Consider the following 21,567-nt stretch of genomic DNA (forward strand, 5'->3'; position numbering starts at 1 on the left):
TGTCACGTCAAGTGTGATTCCAGAGGGACACAAATCAGCGTCTGAGGCGAGGTGTGCTGTCAGCATCATGCTCAACTACAACCTCTGACCTTGACATGAATACTTGAACCTGGCGGGGGTGTGAATGCATTAAAAAACTGCTATGAGTCTCCTTAGAAATACTCAATGGACGCTCCGTTAGGTACACATGCACAAATCACGCGCTTGTACAGATAAGCATGAATGCACGGTTGGAGATGACCACCATGCACGTATACCACCAGGCCGTCTTCTGGATTTTCTCCTACGCTCCACTGCATAAGTGAATTAACGCAATGCAAGTAGAGTGTACTGCTCTACCTAGTGGAAAGTTGGTGAATTACAGTTTCAAGAGTTGAGGCTTGAGCCCCATGAATTGTGCCAAGCATCAGGTATGGAAACATACACTACAGTATGTTGTAGACATTCCCTGTGAAACCCAATTCAACTTTGACGTTCTGGAAAATAGAGCTTAAAAAATATACGACACTTTGACATTTTCACTCTTATAATTGCAGGATTTTTAACAACTTTGTGTAAAGGCAAATTTAAAAAATTATCAAATTTAATCCCAAACTTTTTGGCAAGCCTGTGTGGAAAAAAATGTTTTTATTATTATTTAAGATCCCATTTCACAATTTAATGAATGAATGGACAATATAATCATTTCTTTTTAAGATTCTATTTCACAATTTAATTAATGAATGGACAATATAATCATTTCTTTTTAATTGTAATGAATTAATTTTTTCATAATCTATGTCATCGGCTAAATATTGACTTACTCTCAGCATACGTACAGCAGCAGTGCTACTGCAAGATCACATGTGAAACTGATTTTTCATTTTTTACTTATTTTCTCAGGTTTTCTGTTGGGCCGCGCCTGTTTTTTCTAGGAACAAATTTTTAAAAATCCATCATTTTGCCTTTAACAGTTAGTTAGCAGGTTTCCAGCTGCTTTACCCCCCCTGACGTGTTCTCCTCGCACTTTGTCAATTGCTAGCGTCAGTATTGGAATTAAATGAGGATACTGGTCAATACATTTTTCACTACAAACAATAATATTATTGTCATATCATGAGACGTGTGTAGTAATAGCATGACTAGTGAGGGTGTACAGTCTACAGGCCAGCAGCAGGGGTTGCTGGACCACACGACTGGAAGCAATTAATCATGTGATCCAGGACGAGGTGCTGAGTGCCACTCGTGGCAGATTGAGATTCAGACAACCGCGATTACGCGGAGGGAAACAGGGAAACATAACCCCGCCGCTGACTTTTCCGCAAATTTGCTGTCCAATTCGCACTTTAGAAAAGACATCAAGCAGCTCCAGTGAGGGAAATACGTACAGGCATTTGTATTTTTTCATAATGAGGAAATAAAGCAGTGTAATGCGTCTCCGGGGAGCTGTTAAAATGTGCCTCCTGCTGCCAGGCATGGACGGTGTGGAAAATAGAAGTGTGACGAAGGAGCAGATGGTTTCTGCAGATATCCAGGCTGAGGATGTCTGTGAGTTTGCAGGAATGCTTCAGGATTCGTCCTGTGAGCGTACCTTCTGTTTAAGCTGCAGCACCGTCGTCTTGATCTGCTGGAAGTCGTCGCACGTGGCCGAGCAGGTTCCCGCGTTCATCACGTTGTCGGATTGGCCCAAGAGATGCAGTGCTGGACGTCAGTCAGATAAATGTTTAGTTTAGAGGATGATAGACAAGCGATAAGATGAATGAATCAGCGGCTGTCAAAAAAATATTTAAAAAAAAGAGATTCATCCACAATTAAAATTTCTTCTGGACGAAAGGCGAACAAAATATGTGGTTGTAGACGACCACGATGTTCCCCACCGCGCATGCTCACATGTGTTCAATCAGGTTCTAATATGAGAATTTTTGAAAGGTTGGCCTGTGGAGCCCAATTAAAGCGTGCCGAGCAACATGGGACTTTGACATGACCGGGAAAACAAAGAAAAAAAGTAAAATAAAGATGACCAGTGTATGTATTTGAAACTTGTTATGACATTACAACTTCTTGAAACCTCTCGATGTCAAATAGGACATAAAATAAGACATGAATAAGACATATATTTGAGTATATCGAGTCTCATTCAAATTCACCAAAAGTGCTCTTAGACACCATGCCTCGATTAACTGCCCACATGAATGAATAAACACCCTCACCCCAAATAAACACCTTCTTACTTAGCATGACATGTGATACCACTGCATGTACTGTACATGTTGCCGAAGCAGACCTGGCATCTGTACAGCTGAAATACTGTAATTGTGGGAATGTGCATTGTAACATTGACAAAAACCAAAAATAATCCAACAAATGATAAATAATACAGACGAAACGACACCTCAAATACTGCTAATGAGCGGTGACAGTGTGACCGTACAGTAAAATCGGTGCGTGCATCTCAGTGTTGGTGGCACACGTTCCGATGCAAGGATGGATCAGTGTTTAATTTGGAAGTATGTAAGCAGACAGGTGCACAGTGCTGTGTGGCTGTTGGGACGTGTTGCACCACACCTCGCCGCCGGTCACCCGTCGCCCTTTGAGGGACCCGAGTGCAAAGGGGATGTTTGCAACCCAAATTCACATCCCAGATTTCTTAATTTTCCGCTGTCATTAACATTTATTTCTCTGGTTGAACCTGCAGTAGTAATGAATGTAGCGAGTGCAGTACAGAGGTGGGTTTTGTTTCCAGCTCGGACTGGGTGTATATATTTAGTGGCTGAGTGACAGAGCCCGGACCTCCTTTTTCTCCAAAAACCAAAAAGCAGGAGCACATGATTGTCCTGTAAGTGCTGGCGTTTCCTCAGGCCGCCGCTTCTATTGTTTTTGGTAACCAACGAGACGCTCTTGGGAGGAAGCGGCAAACGTACAGTACAGCCTCACTGGCGACGGAACAGGCACGGACGTCTATTTTAAAAATGTATTATTATTAATTGTCCAAATCCTTTGTGATGTTTTTCTCAAGAGCATCAGGCAAACCAAAGAAGGACCCAGGAGTCGAAGGGGTCAGAAGTCACACTCAGGAGGCAAAACTGTTCCGACATAGACGAAGTGTAATGACTACCAGGTGTCACTGTTTGCATGAGAGCGTCACACAGACACACACAGTCGTATGCGGGGGCGTGAAAGTGCCCCATTGTCTGGCAGACGATGCTGTGTGTGGTGACATTACATTACATTATTCATTACATTACATTACAGTTACATTATTCTCAAATCAACATCGAGTTAACATCCAGTAACCAGTGGTCTACCAAACTGAATCACCGCCAGGGTTTCTAACTAGTGCTGGGTCAAAGAACATTGCCATTAACAGCCATGGCTGTAGGCAACCTCTTGATGTAGTTTTCTTTCCCCACAAGATGGCAGTAGCTCCATTTGGATGGCTCATGAGTGGTCAGCATCCACCAGCTTCACCTACCTCTGCATGCGCTTTAAAATGTTGCTACTCAGCTGTTAGTGTGAAACACATGCGTGTTACATTAGCCGTATTGTTCTAAATGTTGGCTAAGCAGTTTGCTCCTCCTCGTTATTATACCATTGATGGTGTTCCCGATGTGTTGTGCAATATATTTGTTGGTAAATGACTATGTGGTCAAAGACAGCATTAGTCTATGGGGCAGCAAAAAGTGGCCACTAGTGCAGTAATGCCCCATTTATCGCTCTTAATTGGTTCCAGACCCAACCGTGATAAGTGAACTTCCGCAAAGTAGGATTTCTTATTTATAAATGAAATATTTTTGTAGTTACAGGTTAGAAAACCTGGTTACGGTCTTCTAAATAAGTTTTTTTTTACATTATTAGAGCCCTCTGTACATAAAATAACACCCCTATAGTCACCTATACACTTGTATTCCTCAATATAGTAAAGATAGTAAGAGAAAATAATCTATTTAAGGCATAAATAAGACTAATGTGCGTGTGTTGCTGTAAATGTTTTTCGGTGCAAGGGGGCTGAATGGCGGGCGGACAGGAAGTGATGTCTGGGCTTCAGAATTGAGTTTTAGCTTGTTGTGATTTAGGCTGCAACAGTAGCCCGTGTTGTGTGTGTTGTGAGATAATTCAAACCTACAAAAAGAGCCTGTTGGTCAGGTGATCACGTCTGGTGCTTGTGTGTCTCATTGAACATTACAGGAAGACCGAGTGAGTGGGCGCTACTACGTATCATCACAACATCTTTGATGCCCATTCTGAATGCCTATTTTAGGCCATTCAGCCATTTTTATGCTTGAAAATGATTAGTTTAGGCAAAAAAAAAAGTAAAATTAGCTTAATAGGCCGTAACAGTAATAATAGGCCGTACTCAACCACAAAACAACATGATTTATTAATAAATGTATTTTTGTAATTACAAAATTCAAAGCTGCTTACGGTACATTATTTTCTGGTTAAAAACACCACTGACCTCTCTCGCCCTTGGTGCATGTCCGCCCATCTTCCTCCAGGAAGTAGCCCGTCTCACACTCGCACCTGAAGCTCCCCACCGTGTTGATGCAGACCTGAGAACAGGCTGTTGTGTTTGCGTCGGCGCATTCGTCGATGTCTTGCAGCAACGATCACAAAAATCCATGTACAAAAATAGACTATCTCCATAACGTGTTGTGTAATTGGCTGGTTGTCTGCTCACCCAGACAGTAAGGCTTCTCGCGGTTCCTGTGGCGCTCGCGGTGGTAGCGGTAGCCTGGGTAACAGGTGCACACCACTCGGCCGAAGTGATCGGTACACTGCTGCTCACAGGGGGCGCCAGCACACACGTCATAATCTTCCAGAAGAAAAACATTGACTTGAACAGTTAGCAAGCAGCTGAGCACCCGAGGCTCCGAGCGACAGTAAACTGTGACAATGTAAAGTTCATCCAGCTTATCCTGAAGCTCGGTTGAACACTGCAGCGCTGAAGTTACCATAGTTGTGTCTCCGGAGCTGTTTTGACATGCTAAATTCACCTCGAACCCTATCATCTAACTCTGATGACAAAGTTAGATGATAGGTGACATTTTGCATAATGGACACATATGTTAATCATTTACCTTCCGGAATACACTGGCCCAGCACAAACCTGAATCCCCGGCAGCACTGCTTTCTGAAAAACATTAAACGGAAGCGCACGTGTAAGAGGGAATGTGACACTGTATATAATATTTCTGTTTAAGCTGCATTATTCTTGACATGTACGATGAATAAAAGACCTACGCACAAACACGCAGGGCTGTCTGCGGGTCAGACACCTCGCCTTTCCTGCTCTCTTGGACCCCTTCCCTCACAATGCTCCATTATGATCTAAACTGTTATGATTATTATTCGTCCCTGGCTTATGCTCAGCAAAGTACTTCCAGGTGTTGCTTTCAAACGGGAAATGATAAAAAAAAAAAAAATCAAATTACCCAATGAAGTCATTGCAGCAATAGAATATACTTAAGATGACCCTGCAGCTCTTATTAGCTGGTTACTCCAGTGGGGGCTTGGCCTTCTGTTGTGCTCGCCAGCATGTAAGCATGATTGATGTCATTCATTTATTCACTTGTTGAGGTATTTGTGTGGTCAAGCATTAAATACAAGAAAATTCCACACCGAGGGAGTGACATGCAAAACTTTACCCTGAAGTCAACCATCATTTTTCTGCTGTGAATTTACTACCATTAAAAAAAAATCAACATGAATAATACAAGCTTTTATTAAAAAAAGAAAAAAAATCTTTCATTTCATACAAATAAAGACGATTGAAAAAAGAAAATCTCCATTTTATTTTAACAGAACACAAGTAAAATATATATTTTATAAATCAAAGTAAAATATATAAATCCATATTTTTTATAAATACATTTCTTTAAAAAATAAAATGCAAAGTAAAAAAAAACAGATGTGATTGAGATTATGCACAATAGATGGTAGAAATGATGAATTAATTATTTTTGAAAAATCCCCTTCAACATGTTATTTTTGATTTTATTTTATTTTGTTGGTATTTTTTATTATTTGTTATTAATTTATTTAAATAATACAATTATGTTGACATTATTTTTATTTAGAATTATTATTTAATTGCAAGTCTTTATAGCAGTTTATGAACAATGATTTTACATAATGATTATATTAATTACATTCCACACTATTCGATTGTCATTGATTTTGCGCCTGAGAAACGTGAAGCCTTGTTGGAGGTCTGTGCTCTTGTTTATTCATGTGTCTTGACCCGTCCGCCTGGAGGTTATCCTTACGAAAACTATTTCAGCTGTTTTTTTAAAATTTTTTATTCAGGAAGCCACTAGATGAAAAGCTGCAAATCATCCTCTTCACAGCGAAAACCACAACGTTGGCTCGTCTACGACAAGACATAAAGACGTTATTTTAGCGCAGCGATGCAACAATGTATTTTTAATGGGTGTTTTCTTAAAAAGTGCCGAGCTGAAAAGTGCTCGTGCGTCCCGAGACGTCGTGACATCGGCATATGATGCAACTGCTGCTACGCCAGGCGAGACTGTTTGGTCCCGTTACGCAGACTTAAAGGTGCGGACCAGGCACCGGCCGACCCTCGTGTGAAATACTCGCCAGACACGATGAGGACTTTTGTCGGCACACTTGAGGCACATGAATGTAAAACCCCTGCTGCAGAAGAGTAATACACCACAGGGGGCCACTGCCTTGCGTGCTGGTGCTGTAAGTCGATCCAGTACCGTCGGACAGCACAGTAGCTGCAAGACCACCTCAGTGATGATAATAATATTAGTGCATTTTGCAACTCTTCAAATGTACTGTAAATGTTGCCATTGTGGACATTTTGTGTTTTTAAAGCGAGTACCCGACTGATTATAGGATATAACATAACAACAACACACCGTATGTTGGGCAAAAAAGGTACAGTGAATCCAAAATCAAACCGTCAGTCACAATTGTCAACCAGCCTTCAAAATCTGAGCAATTATTTCCATATCAGGAGCTACAGTACGTCAAAAGAATTTGACAACATAACGTCGTACAGTTGTGAGACTAGCGGTAGTGTTACGCGAAAACGTAGCTGTAATATCATTTTATAAGGATAAATTCATAACTTTTTCAAAAAATAAAATGAATTTTACGAGATAATGTTAGGATTTTGTAAAAGTGTGAACTCATAATTATTTTCCGGGACAAAGTTGTATTTCTAAAACAAAAAAAGTGGTTACGAGATTAGTTGTATCGTTACGACATAACGTTGACAAAGATCGCAATCGGAATTTTGGAAAATCGGACGAAAAATTCATAGCTTTACAAAACGTTATGTTACGTTTGTGTTATTTCTGTGAATTGCCACAGAAGGTCAGAAAAGTGTTGGATTTTTACAAAAAAAGTTTGTAGTATGCCAATTTTCAGTTGGGATTTCACAATCATGAACAAAATTACATCACAAGAGTTTTAAATTTGACAAGTTCACTCAAATGAAGTCGTAACAATCTTGCAGAACCATATTGTTTTTAAATAGTGCCTGATTCCACGACGCTAGGCTTCAAACGAAATGTGCAGGATGATTTGTCAGTTTGTGCTCACGGTGGCCGAGTGGTTAGCATGTTTGGCCACGCAGTCAGGAGATCTGAAAGATCTGGGTTCAAATCTCCGTCGGGCATCTCTGTGCGGCGTTTGCATGGGAAGGGGACACCAAAAAACGGACACCCTGAGAAAGTTGACACGAGGACGACTTCCTGCACGACCCAACAGTTCATGTGACAATAAATCCCCACGACCACGGAAGGCACGGACTGCAAACAACCGGCCAAGGAAAATAACCAAAAGACGATGGTAAAAACAAACATCCCGACCAACAAGAGAGAGCGGCCAGGAAACCAGATCCTGATTCCTTTTCACTTTCCCTCAACTGCATCATTTATTGAATTACCACTGAGGGAAACGCTCGTACGTGAGGAGCACGGCAACATTACACCTTGTGGCGCAAGCGGCATTAAGAAACATCCAAAACAACGTGACAAGATTATTTTTCCCTCCAATGTGTATTATTTGATTTGAAATGATTTCTTCTGGAGTTCCTTTCCCGTTTTGACACGTTATCATGAGCTCAGTTGAACTTGGGGGAGCTGGGTGGGAGGTCATCACATGACCCGTGTTAAGGTTAAAACCACATGTGTCTGATGGAGAGGCGGGTCAGCAGCCGAAAGCAATAAAGACACCTAAAACAAAGTACGCTTTATCTGAGATGGCCAATCAGGCATCCAGGTAAGACGTAGACGAGACTACACTAGAGTAGGAATGCATGGTGTACGCTATATGTAATAGAAACTAAATACATCTGGCCTACGATGGAAGACTTCATCCTAATGCGATACGATAATGCATGTTCACGCAACCTAGCCGTGACCGGCAACATTGAGAGTGACAAGCTGCAACAGCCTGCAGCAGGCTGCTGTATCTTGTGTGTCACCTTTGACTCAAAACTACACCCCACGTTTCTTCCTTTCAAAAAACAACAACAACAAAAAATAGTTTGGCCTTCCTTGGGGCCAAAGTCATGTGTTCTCACTTTATTACATGATCATGTACAGTATATGCCAAAGAATATATATAAAAAAAAAACATTGTTGTTGGACATAATTGATATTTAGAGTTGTATGGCGCCGTTTAAGCACCGGCACCGCTTCAAAAGCACCGATTTTGGATAAGATTTAAGCGATACCCAATCCTACAAAGGAACCTTCCAACTATGGGAGGTCCTTCTTCTCCTTGCGTCTTCCTCGCTCTTATTAAAGCAACAAATGAAGTCTCACTAGAAGCTTTATTTGTCTAGAATGTCTGCTGGCGACACACAATAACATTCCCCACGACGCCACTCCAGCCTGATGAAACCTGCCCACTGAATGTGTGTGTGCGACAGAGACTACACAATCAATCAGCCCGTGATTGAATCATTTCCACAAATACAGCGGTTGCCATTTTTAAATTAAACACTGTAAACGTTGCTTTTGGCGCCTAAAATGTGAGATTTTTTTCTTTATTAATGTCAGACTAAACATTTAATGAATAATGACAATAATTGGAGTGCACGGCTGTCCAGTGGTTTTCTACGGCTTCCTCCCACATTCCAAAAATTAATTTAATTTTAATTAATTTTAGTTAATTTAGGCTCTAAATTCTCCAGAGGTATGAATGTGAGTGTGAATGACTTTGTCTGTCTGTGCCCTGCGATTGGCTGGTAACCGATCCAGGGCGTAACCCGCCTCTCGCCCGAAGACAGCTGGGATAGGCTCCAGCATACCCGCAATCCTAGTGAGGCATAGAAAATGGATGGATGGATGACAGATCAACACTGACATATCGATACTTCCGATAACAGATCTTCATGCTCTAAAATTAATTCTCAAATCAAAATGTAGATAGCTTTGATTGGTCAGTCATTTGAGGTAACGTGTGTCATTAACAGGAATACAGTGGAAAGTAACGAAATGATGGAGATCTTCTCCAAAGGATATGTGCTTGGTGGGAACTACTTTTACTAAGTGTAAGAGCACGTGCGTGAATAAAGTTTTCATTCTTATGCCAGCTCTTAATAATTAATCATTCATTTGAATGGTCTCATTATTTTTACTCATTTTCTTTTGAATTGTTTAGAATACCATAGTCACACATTTAAGGTCAAGAAATAAAACATTCCAATGTCTTGTACTCTTTATGCTATGATTTGGAATACACTACTTTTTCAAGTTTAGCAGACACATGAGGTGTACAGTATTTGCACAAAGTATCGGTATCAGATCGCCAATACCAGCCTGGATTTTACTCAGTATCGGATCGGAAACACAATCAGTGGTATCACACATCACTAGTGTGTCATCGTGATTTACAGTGGTGTAGAACTGCACTGCGTCATACTGAGAGACGATTTGTATTTTTCCCTTTTTCTGTAGCTAAAGAAGCTAACCTAAGTGTGAAAGTGAGGGCCGGATAGCCCGCTAGCATTACTGCGCAAATATTACAGCATCCATTTTCTTGCAAGTTTGTACAAAAATGATTTTGGTGCAAATCCACATAAAAACGCAGACAATGGAACTGTAGCATTCTCTTAGGGGGGCTGGTGGAAGAGTTTAAAAATATTTTAACTAACAATAGTGGGAAAAAAGTTCAAGCACGCTATTTCTAGGTTTACTTGTTAGCAAATATTACAGTTTCTTGAACTATAGCATGCTAGCTAAATTCAAACAAACAAAAACAAATATGGTTACCGATGATTATTTTTTTTGGACTTGTGTGACAGAAGTTGGTCTTCTCTTTCCGCTGTCTGAGTGAGGATGGAGCTGATACCCTATCCCAGAATTGTTTGAAAAAAAAGGTACGTTCTCATCGTCTCACGTCATCCTCTGTGAACCAGGAAGTGGCTTGATCATGTAGACAATGTAGCATTATGTTTGCATCAATCTAAAATAACCTTACAGTCAATTAGCATGTAGCGGAAGGAAACAAAACAAAAAAAAGCCCTCTACTGCTCACTCCTGTTTTACAGAGGTTGATATTTACACCAAAAACTGCTCGTCTTTTTATGTATTGTGCAAGTGCCACAAGTACTCCAAGTTCACTGGTACTGTATCCACTTCTCACTCCCTTTCCTCTGCATCGTAAAACAATCAGTTCCTGCAAATGAATCTTTTTAATATCCCAAATGAATACAAATGGCTGACGCAACACCGTAGATCTAAACGAGCGGTGGTGTGTTGAAAGTTCATCTTCAAGTGGAACGCAGGCAAAAGACCGATGAGTTCGCGCCGTCATATAAACAAGGAAATGTAGTGATTTAGTTAAAGGTCCTGTATTATGCTATTTCTTAACCATTCCAACGCGCTCCCACAATAGAGTGTGTTTCTCCAAGAGGCGCGCTTGTGCGCTTGGTCCACTTTTTGCCTGGGCTGTCAAAAATAGCACGTTAACGGGGGTAACTAATTTATTTCATTAATTACGTGACATTTTTTAGCATAATTAACGCATACGCATTGTGGCGAGCAAAGGCTCTCTGTTATGACGACAGACGGCGGCACAGTGTAGCTCCCCACAGCGTCTAACGCTCTTTTATAACTTTATTCTTACCTGAACACATCAACAGTAGTGCAATGCCAACACCACATACGTATCTCCAACTCCAAACAAACACGTCTCTAGTCCATTCGTTGTTGCAACGACACTTCGTCCGCGAGATGCATTCACGGACGTTCAGAAACATCACAACCAAGTCTTTATTATGTGTGCATGTGTGGTCTAAATAAACACAAACACAAAGAAGAACAGTAAGTGGATATTCTTACCACTCACTTTGTAAGTCTTCATGCGGAAGTACATCTTGCTGCATTTAAGTGTGCTCGGAATTCCCAGAAAACGCACCGAAAACATGTGATTCAACTTAAAGGATGCGGTGTCTTTTCATAACAAAGCTGTTAAAGTCTGATTCAAATAGTCTGCTTTTAAAGAAACCAGCGTTAAGTAAATACACTTTCAGACATGTCTGCCATCTCTTAACTTCATTTAAACTTGAAGCTAATTTGGCGCTGTTAATACAGACAAATAAATATAATCCTGCCCTGTCATTTATCTTTCTTTCGATAAAATACAGTAAAAAAATTCAAGCAGAATGATATGACCTTCGACCTTGGCAACCTCTGGTGTCAGATATCATTTGATGCGTCAGAACAGTCAGAACTTTCATCTTTGGTGAGGCTGGGCCACCACAGCTGACAGCCCATAACCTTGCTGGCATATTAAATCAGGACTTTCACTGGAAAAAGTTCATGTAGTTGTAGGCTCACTGCATTCAAATGTAAACACATGAACTCAGTATGGCCCTGCGTTGGGGGGGGTTCACATCTTGTCATTTAGATACAAACCTCCTACCTGTCAGAGGCTGGTAAAGAAGATGAGATAAAGTTCAGCAAAAGCACACCTGAGGGTTTATAGGAACACATAAAAAATAGGTAGTAATCTGAGCAGATCTGAAGAATGTCTGGATAACCACCAAAGTGAAAAAAGACACACGGAGAGGTCAGTGTTTCGTCTGAAACCACCACGCATCAGCCTTTTTCTCCGTTCTAGCATTCCTCTGACGTGTTAGCGCTCCCTCAGCCATGTCCTCATTATTCCCGGGAATTCAGAATTAGATTGCACACTACCTTGGAGATGCCAAAAAGAAAACGGTAAAACAACGTTGAAGAATGGTGTTTTTCCACTAGATGATATCTTTCTGTCGGGAGGCAGCTGGAGCAGCGTGAGGCCAAAGTACTTGAGAGGACCAAAGGCACATTTCGCAAACGGAGAGCTCCAACAACAACTCAGCAGCTCAGAGGTTTCATGTGTTTTAAAGTGTTTAAAAGACCAAGCGGACCAATTGGGAAGGACACAAATCAAAAACCTGGAAGTCACTGAAAACCGGCGGGACTCCTAACAGCAACGTAAATGACCTCAGCTACCTCAGATATCGTTGATCAGATATCAAGCGTTGGATCAATCCATGCTGTGATTGACTGGCAACCAGGTCAGTCTTGGGTGGAGTGTAGCTTTTGCTTTAAATCAGCTCGGATAGCCTCCAGCGTACCACCCTAAACAGGATATGATATTAAAAAGGCTGCCAAAATGGATGTATGGTCATTTACCCTGACAATCAGCAACCAAGTAAAACTAACTTCAAATGTGTCGGGATTGCCAACATAAACTTGGGAATGACCCGTCTAGAGGAATTCCAGGGGCAAAACCTCGAAGTAAGCCTTTATTTAATAAGACAAATGTCCTCTTGAATGCAACCTACCTAAGAAAAGGCTCTCTGTTGCGTCGTTGAAGATGCGTTTATGTGTGCCCAGAAAAATAGCAGCGCTTCATCGGTTAAATAGCACGCTACATTAACGTAACCTATTGGTAGGTTGGGGTTCATGGTCTATTTCAAACAAAACCCAAAGTTATGTATCAATTTCAATCTTTTTTTATGTTCACGTTCTCTCCTGTGACGAGCCAGCCACTGGAAGGCCTGGAAAATATAATAAAAGCGCTGAAAACACGGCGTCCAGAGTTTGGAACAACACCACAGGGTCGCCGCAATCAATCTGCAGTCAGCTGCAATCATGCGCGACACACGGCCGGCCGCGGAAAAAGAACTCCACTTCTTCCTCACTGCTGCTGGTTGACCGCTGGGGCCAAAACGCCTCCAGTCAGCTAAAGCTGAATCAGTTGGAGGGTCTTTTGTCGCTTCGGCGCGACGCCATTCCACAGTTCGACAAAGTGTGCAAACTGCCTTCATGTCAGTTTTGCACTGGGGGGAAGAAATGCATATTTAGTTCCAGAAGTCCCAAGGACGAGGCTACTCGCAGTGCTGAGTCTCCTGTGGTTTGTCTTCGGAGTACATTTAGAATGCTGAAACAAAACCTTCCAATTGGTCCTAATTCAATTGCAACCTCCACTTCAGGTTGATAATCAGCGGTGTCCTTACGCAGCCGTTTTATACTTTGGCAAACGACGAGGGTTGGGTGTCATTTGCATATGATCAGATACCTGTGCACACCTGGCTATTTTGTGACATGCAAGGTGAACATTCAAATACTTCAGTGATAAATACAAATATAACTAAGTCATAAATCCACTAGTATGACAACAATTCCACAACAAATTGTCGTAGTTATCACAGCAAAACCAGCGGTACAGATCACAGGGGTGCGCAAAAAAGATTTTACACTACTTCCGTGCATACGGTATATTCGGCACAATCCGAGCAGAAATGGATCATTCATACACAATTTTGGCGGCGTCAGACGACCGTTACAACAGTGTTTGCTTGCTATGCTAGCGGTACAGCGCTTTAGCAAAATCCAGCTACTCACAGGACGGCACTTCTCTCACCTTCAAGCACTTGTTGCAGGTGGACAAGTGTAACTGTGCCTGATTTTTGCCTCATTTCAAAAAGAATTTAGCACCTGTTTTGGTGTGGTTACTACCGTTTATGCCGGCACCAGTGCTATTATGGTTTCTGTGCGCATCCCTACAAACGACCTTGAAAAATGTACAGGCTGTTATTTAACTGATATTGAAAATATGAATGTAAAAATAAATTGATTTTGAAAAATGTGCAAGCTGTTATTTAACTGATATTGAAAATGTGAATGTAAAAATAAATTTATTTTGTGTTTTATCTTCTCTTAAAAAAATTGTTTTCCAAAAATCAGGTCTTGAAAAAGAGGAGTCGTCTTATATTCATCAATACGGCAACGTCAAGTTTTGCAGTTTTTCAGAAGCAAAAGCTTATCTTCGATCGGGACTTGGCCATTCTGTGTCTCACATACCCTCACATAGTGAATATAGCCAACAGACTGAGGACGGAAGCAAAAAAACATTTAAAATGACTGCAAAAAAAAGAGATTAGAACCCATGTTCAACATCCATCTATCATCAACAAATGGGCTTCACGTGAGCTTTAGTCCAGCTTTGAATGACGGCCGTGCAGTGTGAATGCATGCTAACGAAAGCCATCATCAGGACTAACAGCTATCGTCCAAGGAGATCCACCAAACCAACAAGGTCCATGCTTGCGGTTGCTCGAGCTGCACATCCGTCACGAAGGAATGCTCTTTAACACTAACATGTCCTCCCTGTTTTGCTGACGGCTTGCACTCCTCTGTGTCATACCAGCTTAGGAACTGGAAGCATTTGGACTGGTTTCATCTTCCACTTAATAAGAGTCACTGACGTCTCGCTTAATCTCTTGACAAATAGTTCTGTGACAAAATATCAATGCGAGTGCGTGCGCGCGTTTTCCACCAATATGACCACCCACACCCAGCGGGATGAATGCAAATCAAGCAGTCCACCACCTCCCACTCACAGCCACTCAATCAGACCCACATCCTTGCGGCTGCTCTTCCAAAACGATATTATTCATAATTAATATTAGTAATATTAGTTAATATTAGTAAGTGGCCTGACAAACATGGCGTAGCTCAGTGGCTCGTAGTTGTAGTACTGCAATAAAAAAATGTCATGTTATGAGACTAAAGTCATATTTTCAAGGCCTAAAATGTTTCGAGGATAGTTGCAGTCCTGCAAGAAAGTAGTTGTAATGGTATGGAAATAAAGTTGTCATTTTACTCAAATAAAATGTCATATTTTGACAAGTTGTAGTATTACCACAATAGTACAAATAGTTCATGTTATGAGAATATACATGAACAGACATATTCTTACAAAAACAATCGACACGCTGCACGATTAGCCGTATATGAGAATAAGGTTGGTAATGCAGTATTACTCGTGTCGGGGGAGCACTTTGTTTCCTATACTGAGAATAATAGCAGTACACTTGGAATACTTGCCATACCTGTAGTGTACTAATGACCTACACAATGAAATACAGATGTGTCACAGTTAGCATGAGTGCTTTCACTGTTTTCTGAATTCACCTCAGAACTTGCTGGAATCAAACATACACGAATAGAACTAAAAATGCACACTATATAGAGTTTCATTTACAGCGCAGCGTGCGCTACTTCCAAGCTGCTAATTCATCACAGCACTCCTACTCCATCACGTCCAAAAACCACCACCGACAATTTACTGTGTTTTTATTGCTGATTAATCGGGATGATCTCAATTAATCATTAGCTCTGTATGTTTGAAGCTGGGCTTCAGCTTTAGCTGTAGCACTTGACCTCCTCCTCCTCCTCCTTCCCTTCTTCCTCCTCCTCCTGTGCCTCCTTCAGATCTTTTTAACTTTCAACTCGGTGGGAGCCGTCATTTTCCAGACTCTTTGTGTATGTGTTGTCCTGACAGGCTTTCACATGTAGGATGGAAAACACATGTTTACCTCCTTGCTTGGACACATATGATGGCTCCATTTTGGCACATGACCTTTGGCTACTTGACAGATAGGAGTTGTTGTACCTCCATGGTTGTACAGTGTTGTTTCACTCTTCCTTGGCGTGCTGCATTACAATGCTGAGGAGGCTTGCCAGGTCGTGTAAATGGTTTTCAGGCATCCCAGATTGGCATGATCGCTTCTTCTACATCTGCTCGAGCCCATTCTGGTAAACTCAAGGAGGTGTTGAGAAACAACTTGGACAGCCTCCATCATCTTTTCCTGTGTTATATTGTTAGCACGCACACAAAAAAGTGTTTTTCAAGTGGTTAACCACAATAACTCACCACAATATAGTCCAGTAGGTTTTTTCCCCTGAAACAGCAGAAGCGAGTGTATCATCTTCAGGACTTTTACATTGCAACTGTGCGACCTAAATGCATCTCAAAAGCTAAGTCAATGACCGAACTGGATGCTTAAATGTCCACGATGATGCAAAACGGACTTTTTAATGATTAATGACTTCATTCTAACAGTCATATGCGTCCTTAGAGCTCATTTATCACCACAAAACAAAATCCGTCATCTCCCCCACTTGTTAGCTCCAATGTAAAAATAAAAAGCTCTGTCACTGCGGAAGTCACCTCTGATTCGCCCCCAGGTATAGACGTATACGCTCAGCACTTCACGGAGGACAACTTTGGAAAACCAAACAACAAAAAGCTTCGCTACACATCTTAAAATATGCAAATTATCCATCATCAGCTGCAGTCGTAATCATTTTGTTCGTACTCATTGAAGTGCTTAACCTAGCGTGATGTAAAATGTTAAAATGCTAGCGTTGCTAACATTTGTGTTCTCCCGTCCCGTTCTGAGAGCTAGAATGACATACAAATGCACGGCTGTACACGACAACTGGACATCTTTTGGATTTTCTCCTGCATTCCTGTCATCAAGTGGGTCAAAACACAATACGAGTGCGCAGCGGAACCTTCAAGGTCGCACACAATGTGTTGCGGGGTCGCTTGTTTCCTACTTTGGGCAATTTTTCCAAACAAGAAACAATCCATTCTGGGGTCAATAAAGCCTTTAGTAACGGTATCAACTTTTTTTTTAAGGAAGTGTTCAAATTCTTAACTGTCATGTGTGTAAAACATTTGTTAACATTGATAACGAATCCCAATCTACTAATAAAACCAAAATTAAAGAAGGAGATCCCATTTTTGGCCTATGTTGGGATCTCAAGTACTGTCAGCGACACACAAAATGTGAACATGCTCCGAATAAAACAGTGACCTGTGTTGAGCACATAAGACTATTTCTTGTTATGAGACCGTAATTAAAGGGAGTGAGTGGACACAAAAATAGTGCAAGTCTTGTCAAAATTGCTATCATTCCAAAGACAGACATCTTGAGTTTCCTAACTAGGGAGTGCACAAAAAAAAGCTCCTTAACAGCAGAATTATTTATAAAAATAACACTGCAACAGCGGCACATGCCACACATTAATTATGTGTAACTGTTACAGCTGCGGAGTGGAAAGTCTTTTATGGGGAATCTTAACAGGACGGGGAGAAAGCCAACATTGCACACACAATAAATCAGCCCAATCATCCTTTTCACACAGTACCCCCACCGAAGAGGAGTTATAAACAAAGATTATAAATGTCATTTTTTCACCGCCATTGTTGGTTAGCACGGGGAATCTGGCCTTCATCTTGGAGACGTCATTGCTCAACAACAATCCGAGCGTGGCTGATGAAATCTATGATTATATCATGGAGCACACGGCCCTCTGACCTTTTTAAACATTTGCTCTGCTACAAAAATAGTCCCTGAAAGTGGCGAGACTGTCTACGATCTGGGTTTTAGCCTTGCGGCGGAGAAAGTTGTGATTTGAAAACAAAAACTACGAGTAATGATTTTCTACCGCTTAAAAACCACCATTTCTGAGTAAAGTTTCTCGAGCAGACAAGAGCTAAGCTGAGATTGAATTTTCTCAACGTGCGGCGAAGCAACACCACTGCGGTGACCACTTAGCACGCACGTCACGGCCAAATTGGAACGCAAAGCTCCCACCGTTTGCGCTAGTAAAGCATTCGTATTGCAATTGGAAGCATTTGCGGAGCAAAGGCCTCGCTCGGCCCTTCGCATCCTCTTGGCAGCTAAACGTTCTGCGTGAGAGCCAGAGAAAATACTAATACAACACAAAGCCGTGTGCTCTGTCACAAGAAGATATATACGCTAGCATAAATTACACGATGGATGGAGGGTTTTTTTAAAATGTGTAAATCAGCTCCAACAGTGGGCCGTGGTCCTCTGATGACCTCTTTGCGCTGCCGCGTCCTTGGAAACATGAATTTTACCTACATCATAGGATAGTTTTAATCTTGTCATTTAGTCAGTTAATTAATCTAGTTAATTTAGTCAGATAGCTGGATTACACAAATGCTTCACCCTCCTGAAAGGGGTACCAGGGAGGGTGCTGTCACTTGGAGGGGAAGACTACAGTGATTTGAAGCTACAACCATCAAGAAATGGCCCGCAAACACATGATGTGTGTAAAACACGATCTGATGTCAAGTTGAGCCTGTTGTGTGGGTGAGAGAAATAATACAAAACAGTGGCGCTTACGCTTCAGATGCTGTGATTTCCAAAGTATAACACCTCATTGAGCACCAAACGCATTTTGCTGCATCCAAAACATGTACTTGGAGGAAACTCTGACAAAACCTGCACACGTTGCAGCCCATGTAGCCATGAAATAACACCCCTATAGTCACCTTTACACTTGTACCACCCGATACAGTAGACACAATAATAGAAAATAGGCCATCTTAGGCATAAATAAGATAAGATAATAGCATTGAATTCATTCATTAGAGACCAGTGTAGAACACATATCCATTCAACATGCACACAAAAAAACTTAACTAGTGATGCCAGCAGGTGGCGCAATAATTTGAAGCATTTGTCGACGAGGGCAACCAATACGAGGATTGCACACTGAGGAAAAGGGGACTCGTCCATGTGGGCTAACACAGTGTGTCATTAACATCCATCCATCCATTTTCTATACCGCTTCTCCTCATTAGGGTCGTGGGGGCATGCTGGAGCCTATCCCAGCTGACTTTGGGCGACAGGCGGGGTTCTTGACCCCAGTCCAGGGTGTCACCAGCCAATCGCAGGACACATATAGACAAACAACCATTCACGCTCACATTCATACCTACGGACAATTTAGAGTCGCCAATGAACCTAACTTGCATGTTTTTGGAATGTGGGAGGAAACCGGAGTACCTGGAGAGAAGACCCACGCACATGCTAACCACGAGACCACCGTGCGGCCGTGTCATTAACATATTCAAACAAAAAAAAAGAACAAATAAACAAACCGGCAGCTAAACTGATGAATAAATACATCGTGTAAATAAATCCTTACTGCGATGTCAAGAAGCTAGCTCTTCCTGTCAATGACAACATACGATAAAAGTACTTTGAATTTCTTCACCATTCAACAACTGAAACTTAAAATACAATGGAATAAATCAAAGGGAATTTAAGTAATTCACCTAAAAATATTGATCAATAAATAACAAATATTTTTATTACAAAAAGTACATTTAAAAATCATGAAAACAATTTCATTGCAGCACGTGAAATAATACATTATGCAAAGTCTATACATTAGTACATTAGTTTTATTAGAGTTAACTTGCAGTGAGCAGGTGAACATAAGACGCATCCAGACGGAATTAGCGAGGCTCTGGGCTAAAAGTCATCTCCTCTTTAAACAAACAACTGCGCCTGCGGCCATAAACCACCATGATGAGGTTAAGAGGGTGTTGGGAAATTTGAGGATCAAACAGTACGTGACTGCTGTACTTGAATGTCTCACAGAAAAAAGTCACAGAAGATCATAAAGAAAACGTGTCTGCAACACCGGAGAGCATATTTAATTAAAAAAGGAACACGTGCTTCTCATCATGGCGTTCCTCAAAGCACTTATACCACTTTTTTCACAACATGGTATCTACAAGCCATTGACACTTTTCCATTGGCAAAAGCACCAGGTACTATTTTTGTACTGGTCTGCTGCGAGGTATCAGACACGCAGATGATTATGTGGAATTGTTTTAGAGACTGGAGTCAGCGGACTCCGAAGAGTCTGCCAAATTCACCAATTCGAGTCAGTGGACTCGCCGGAAACTCAGCAGACTCGGATGATTCAGTTGAATTGACTCACTGGCTCAAGTCGGTGGACTCAGATGATTCATTTGGATTGATTCACTGACTCGAGTCGGTGGACTTCGATGATGACTACCGTACGTCGGTGAAGTAATAAGTTAAATATCGCAGTAAACACACCAGTATTCAGTATGTGACTCACATATTTTACGCACATACTAAAATGATGGTGGTGATTTATTTTCATTTTGCATTTTTTTGGTTCTATTTGGTTCTATTCAGCTTTCTGTTAGGTGTTGCTATGCACCTCCTGGTTTCGGTCACATTTGGTGACATCATATCCAGGGTTTTGGTGCGTTGGCGAGGTTGGCGTTCACACTTGCCTCACAGGACTAGACCGTCTGAAAAATGGGTCTGGGTCTGCTTGGTCCGGTCCTTTCGTTCCTGGACTGTGTTCAGACTTGACCAACTGTACTAGCTGAGAAAACAGACTGTAATTTATTTTACCAAAAATGACAAGTCTGAACGCACCATTCATTTTTGCTCCGTATTAGAGTACCGAGCAAAAATAACAATATGAATGGACATACCTGTAACAGGTTGTGACCTCCCCACTGGACTTGACACAGGAGTACTTTGTGGTGGAGATGTTATCAGAACACTGCTCATTGTCACTGTCAAAACACCAATGAAAACATCCATAAAACGCACGTTGGACAGCTGATAAAGGGACAACTGTCCGCGGAAACTCACCCGTTGATGGCATCCTCCTGGCGGTGTGACCATGGCGACGCTCCGGAGAGAAACACGCACGTGAGGGCGAGCAGAAGCGGTCTCCGAGCGTGTCCGTGGATCATGTCGGCCCACTCACCACCGCTGCCTCCCGGCTCCTGTCATGAGGCCATCCGCTCTGAGTGCAAGCAGCCTGGTGGTGTAGCGCCGGCGTGCACGGGACCCTCCCACTAGCCATGCGAGTTGTTGCCGTCAAATGAATCGGCTGTTGTGATTAATGAGGCCATTTATAATGATTATTTAAAAAAAAATAATCATTATAATAATTTGTTGTTTATATTAAAGATACTTTTATTACCTGTGGTTTCTTACCTTAATGAGGAGGCAGTCAGGCACGCTCACCTTCACCCTGAAGGTAACGCCACCACGATCTCTGCTGCCCCCCTGCGGCTATTAATGGAAGTTCAACAGTTAAACTCCATTCTACGAAATCTAATAAAGAGCTCTATAAATATTTAATAATATAATGAAAATGCTTTAAACTAAACATGTCCAAATATATGTACATTTATATTATAATTACAGTATACATTTATGGGCAATTCGTCGTCTTTTGTAGGACTATTCAACTGGCGACCCAAGGCAGTTGGCTTTTAAAAACAGCACAGCGTTCCTGTCATGTAGAGCGGTGGCCCCCAACCAACCACTGGGTATGTGGGCAAGGCCGAACCGGGTCGCTGAGGCAAAAAAAAATAATGAATAGACACAGAAAATGTAAATTCATTGACGGTTTTGTAAAAACATATGAAATTTAGTGTAAATGC

The 21,567-nt window shown here is 41.6% G+C and overlaps 1 protein-coding gene across 2 annotated transcripts in view; it reads right to left on the reverse strand.

Moving 5' to 3' along the window:
* Positions 1-21,567, reverse strand: part of ccbe1 (collagen and calcium binding EGF domains 1) — a 50,424-nt gene that overhangs the window by 7,970 nt on the left and 20,887 nt on the right. The window contains exons 2-8 of one of the 2 annotated variants that reach the window (XM_054757486.1): positions 21,116-21,193; positions 20,765-21,008; positions 20,602-20,685; positions 5,058-5,110; positions 4,658-4,792; positions 4,436-4,529; positions 1,571-1,680 (exon numbers count right to left, since the gene is read on the reverse strand). In XM_054757486.1, coding sequence (XP_054613461.1) covers positions 1,571-1,680; positions 4,436-4,529; positions 4,658-4,792; positions 5,058-5,110; positions 20,602-20,685; positions 20,765-20,777 — 489 coding nt within the window. In that variant the 5' untranslated portion in view covers positions 20,778-21,008; positions 21,116-21,193. Of the gene's footprint in view, positions 1-1,570; positions 1,681-4,435; positions 4,574-4,657; positions 4,793-5,057; positions 5,111-20,601; positions 20,686-20,764; positions 21,009-21,115; positions 21,194-21,567 lie in introns of both variants that reach the window. The other variant, XM_054757485.1, reaches the window with a different exon arrangement.

The sequence above is a fragment of the Dunckerocampus dactyliophorus genome, chromosome 17, assembly GCF_027744805.1.
Source record: "Dunckerocampus dactyliophorus isolate RoL2022-P2 chromosome 17, RoL_Ddac_1.1, whole genome shotgun sequence".
Taxonomy (NCBI): Eukaryota; Metazoa; Chordata; class Actinopteri; order Syngnathiformes; family Syngnathidae; genus Dunckerocampus; species Dunckerocampus dactyliophorus.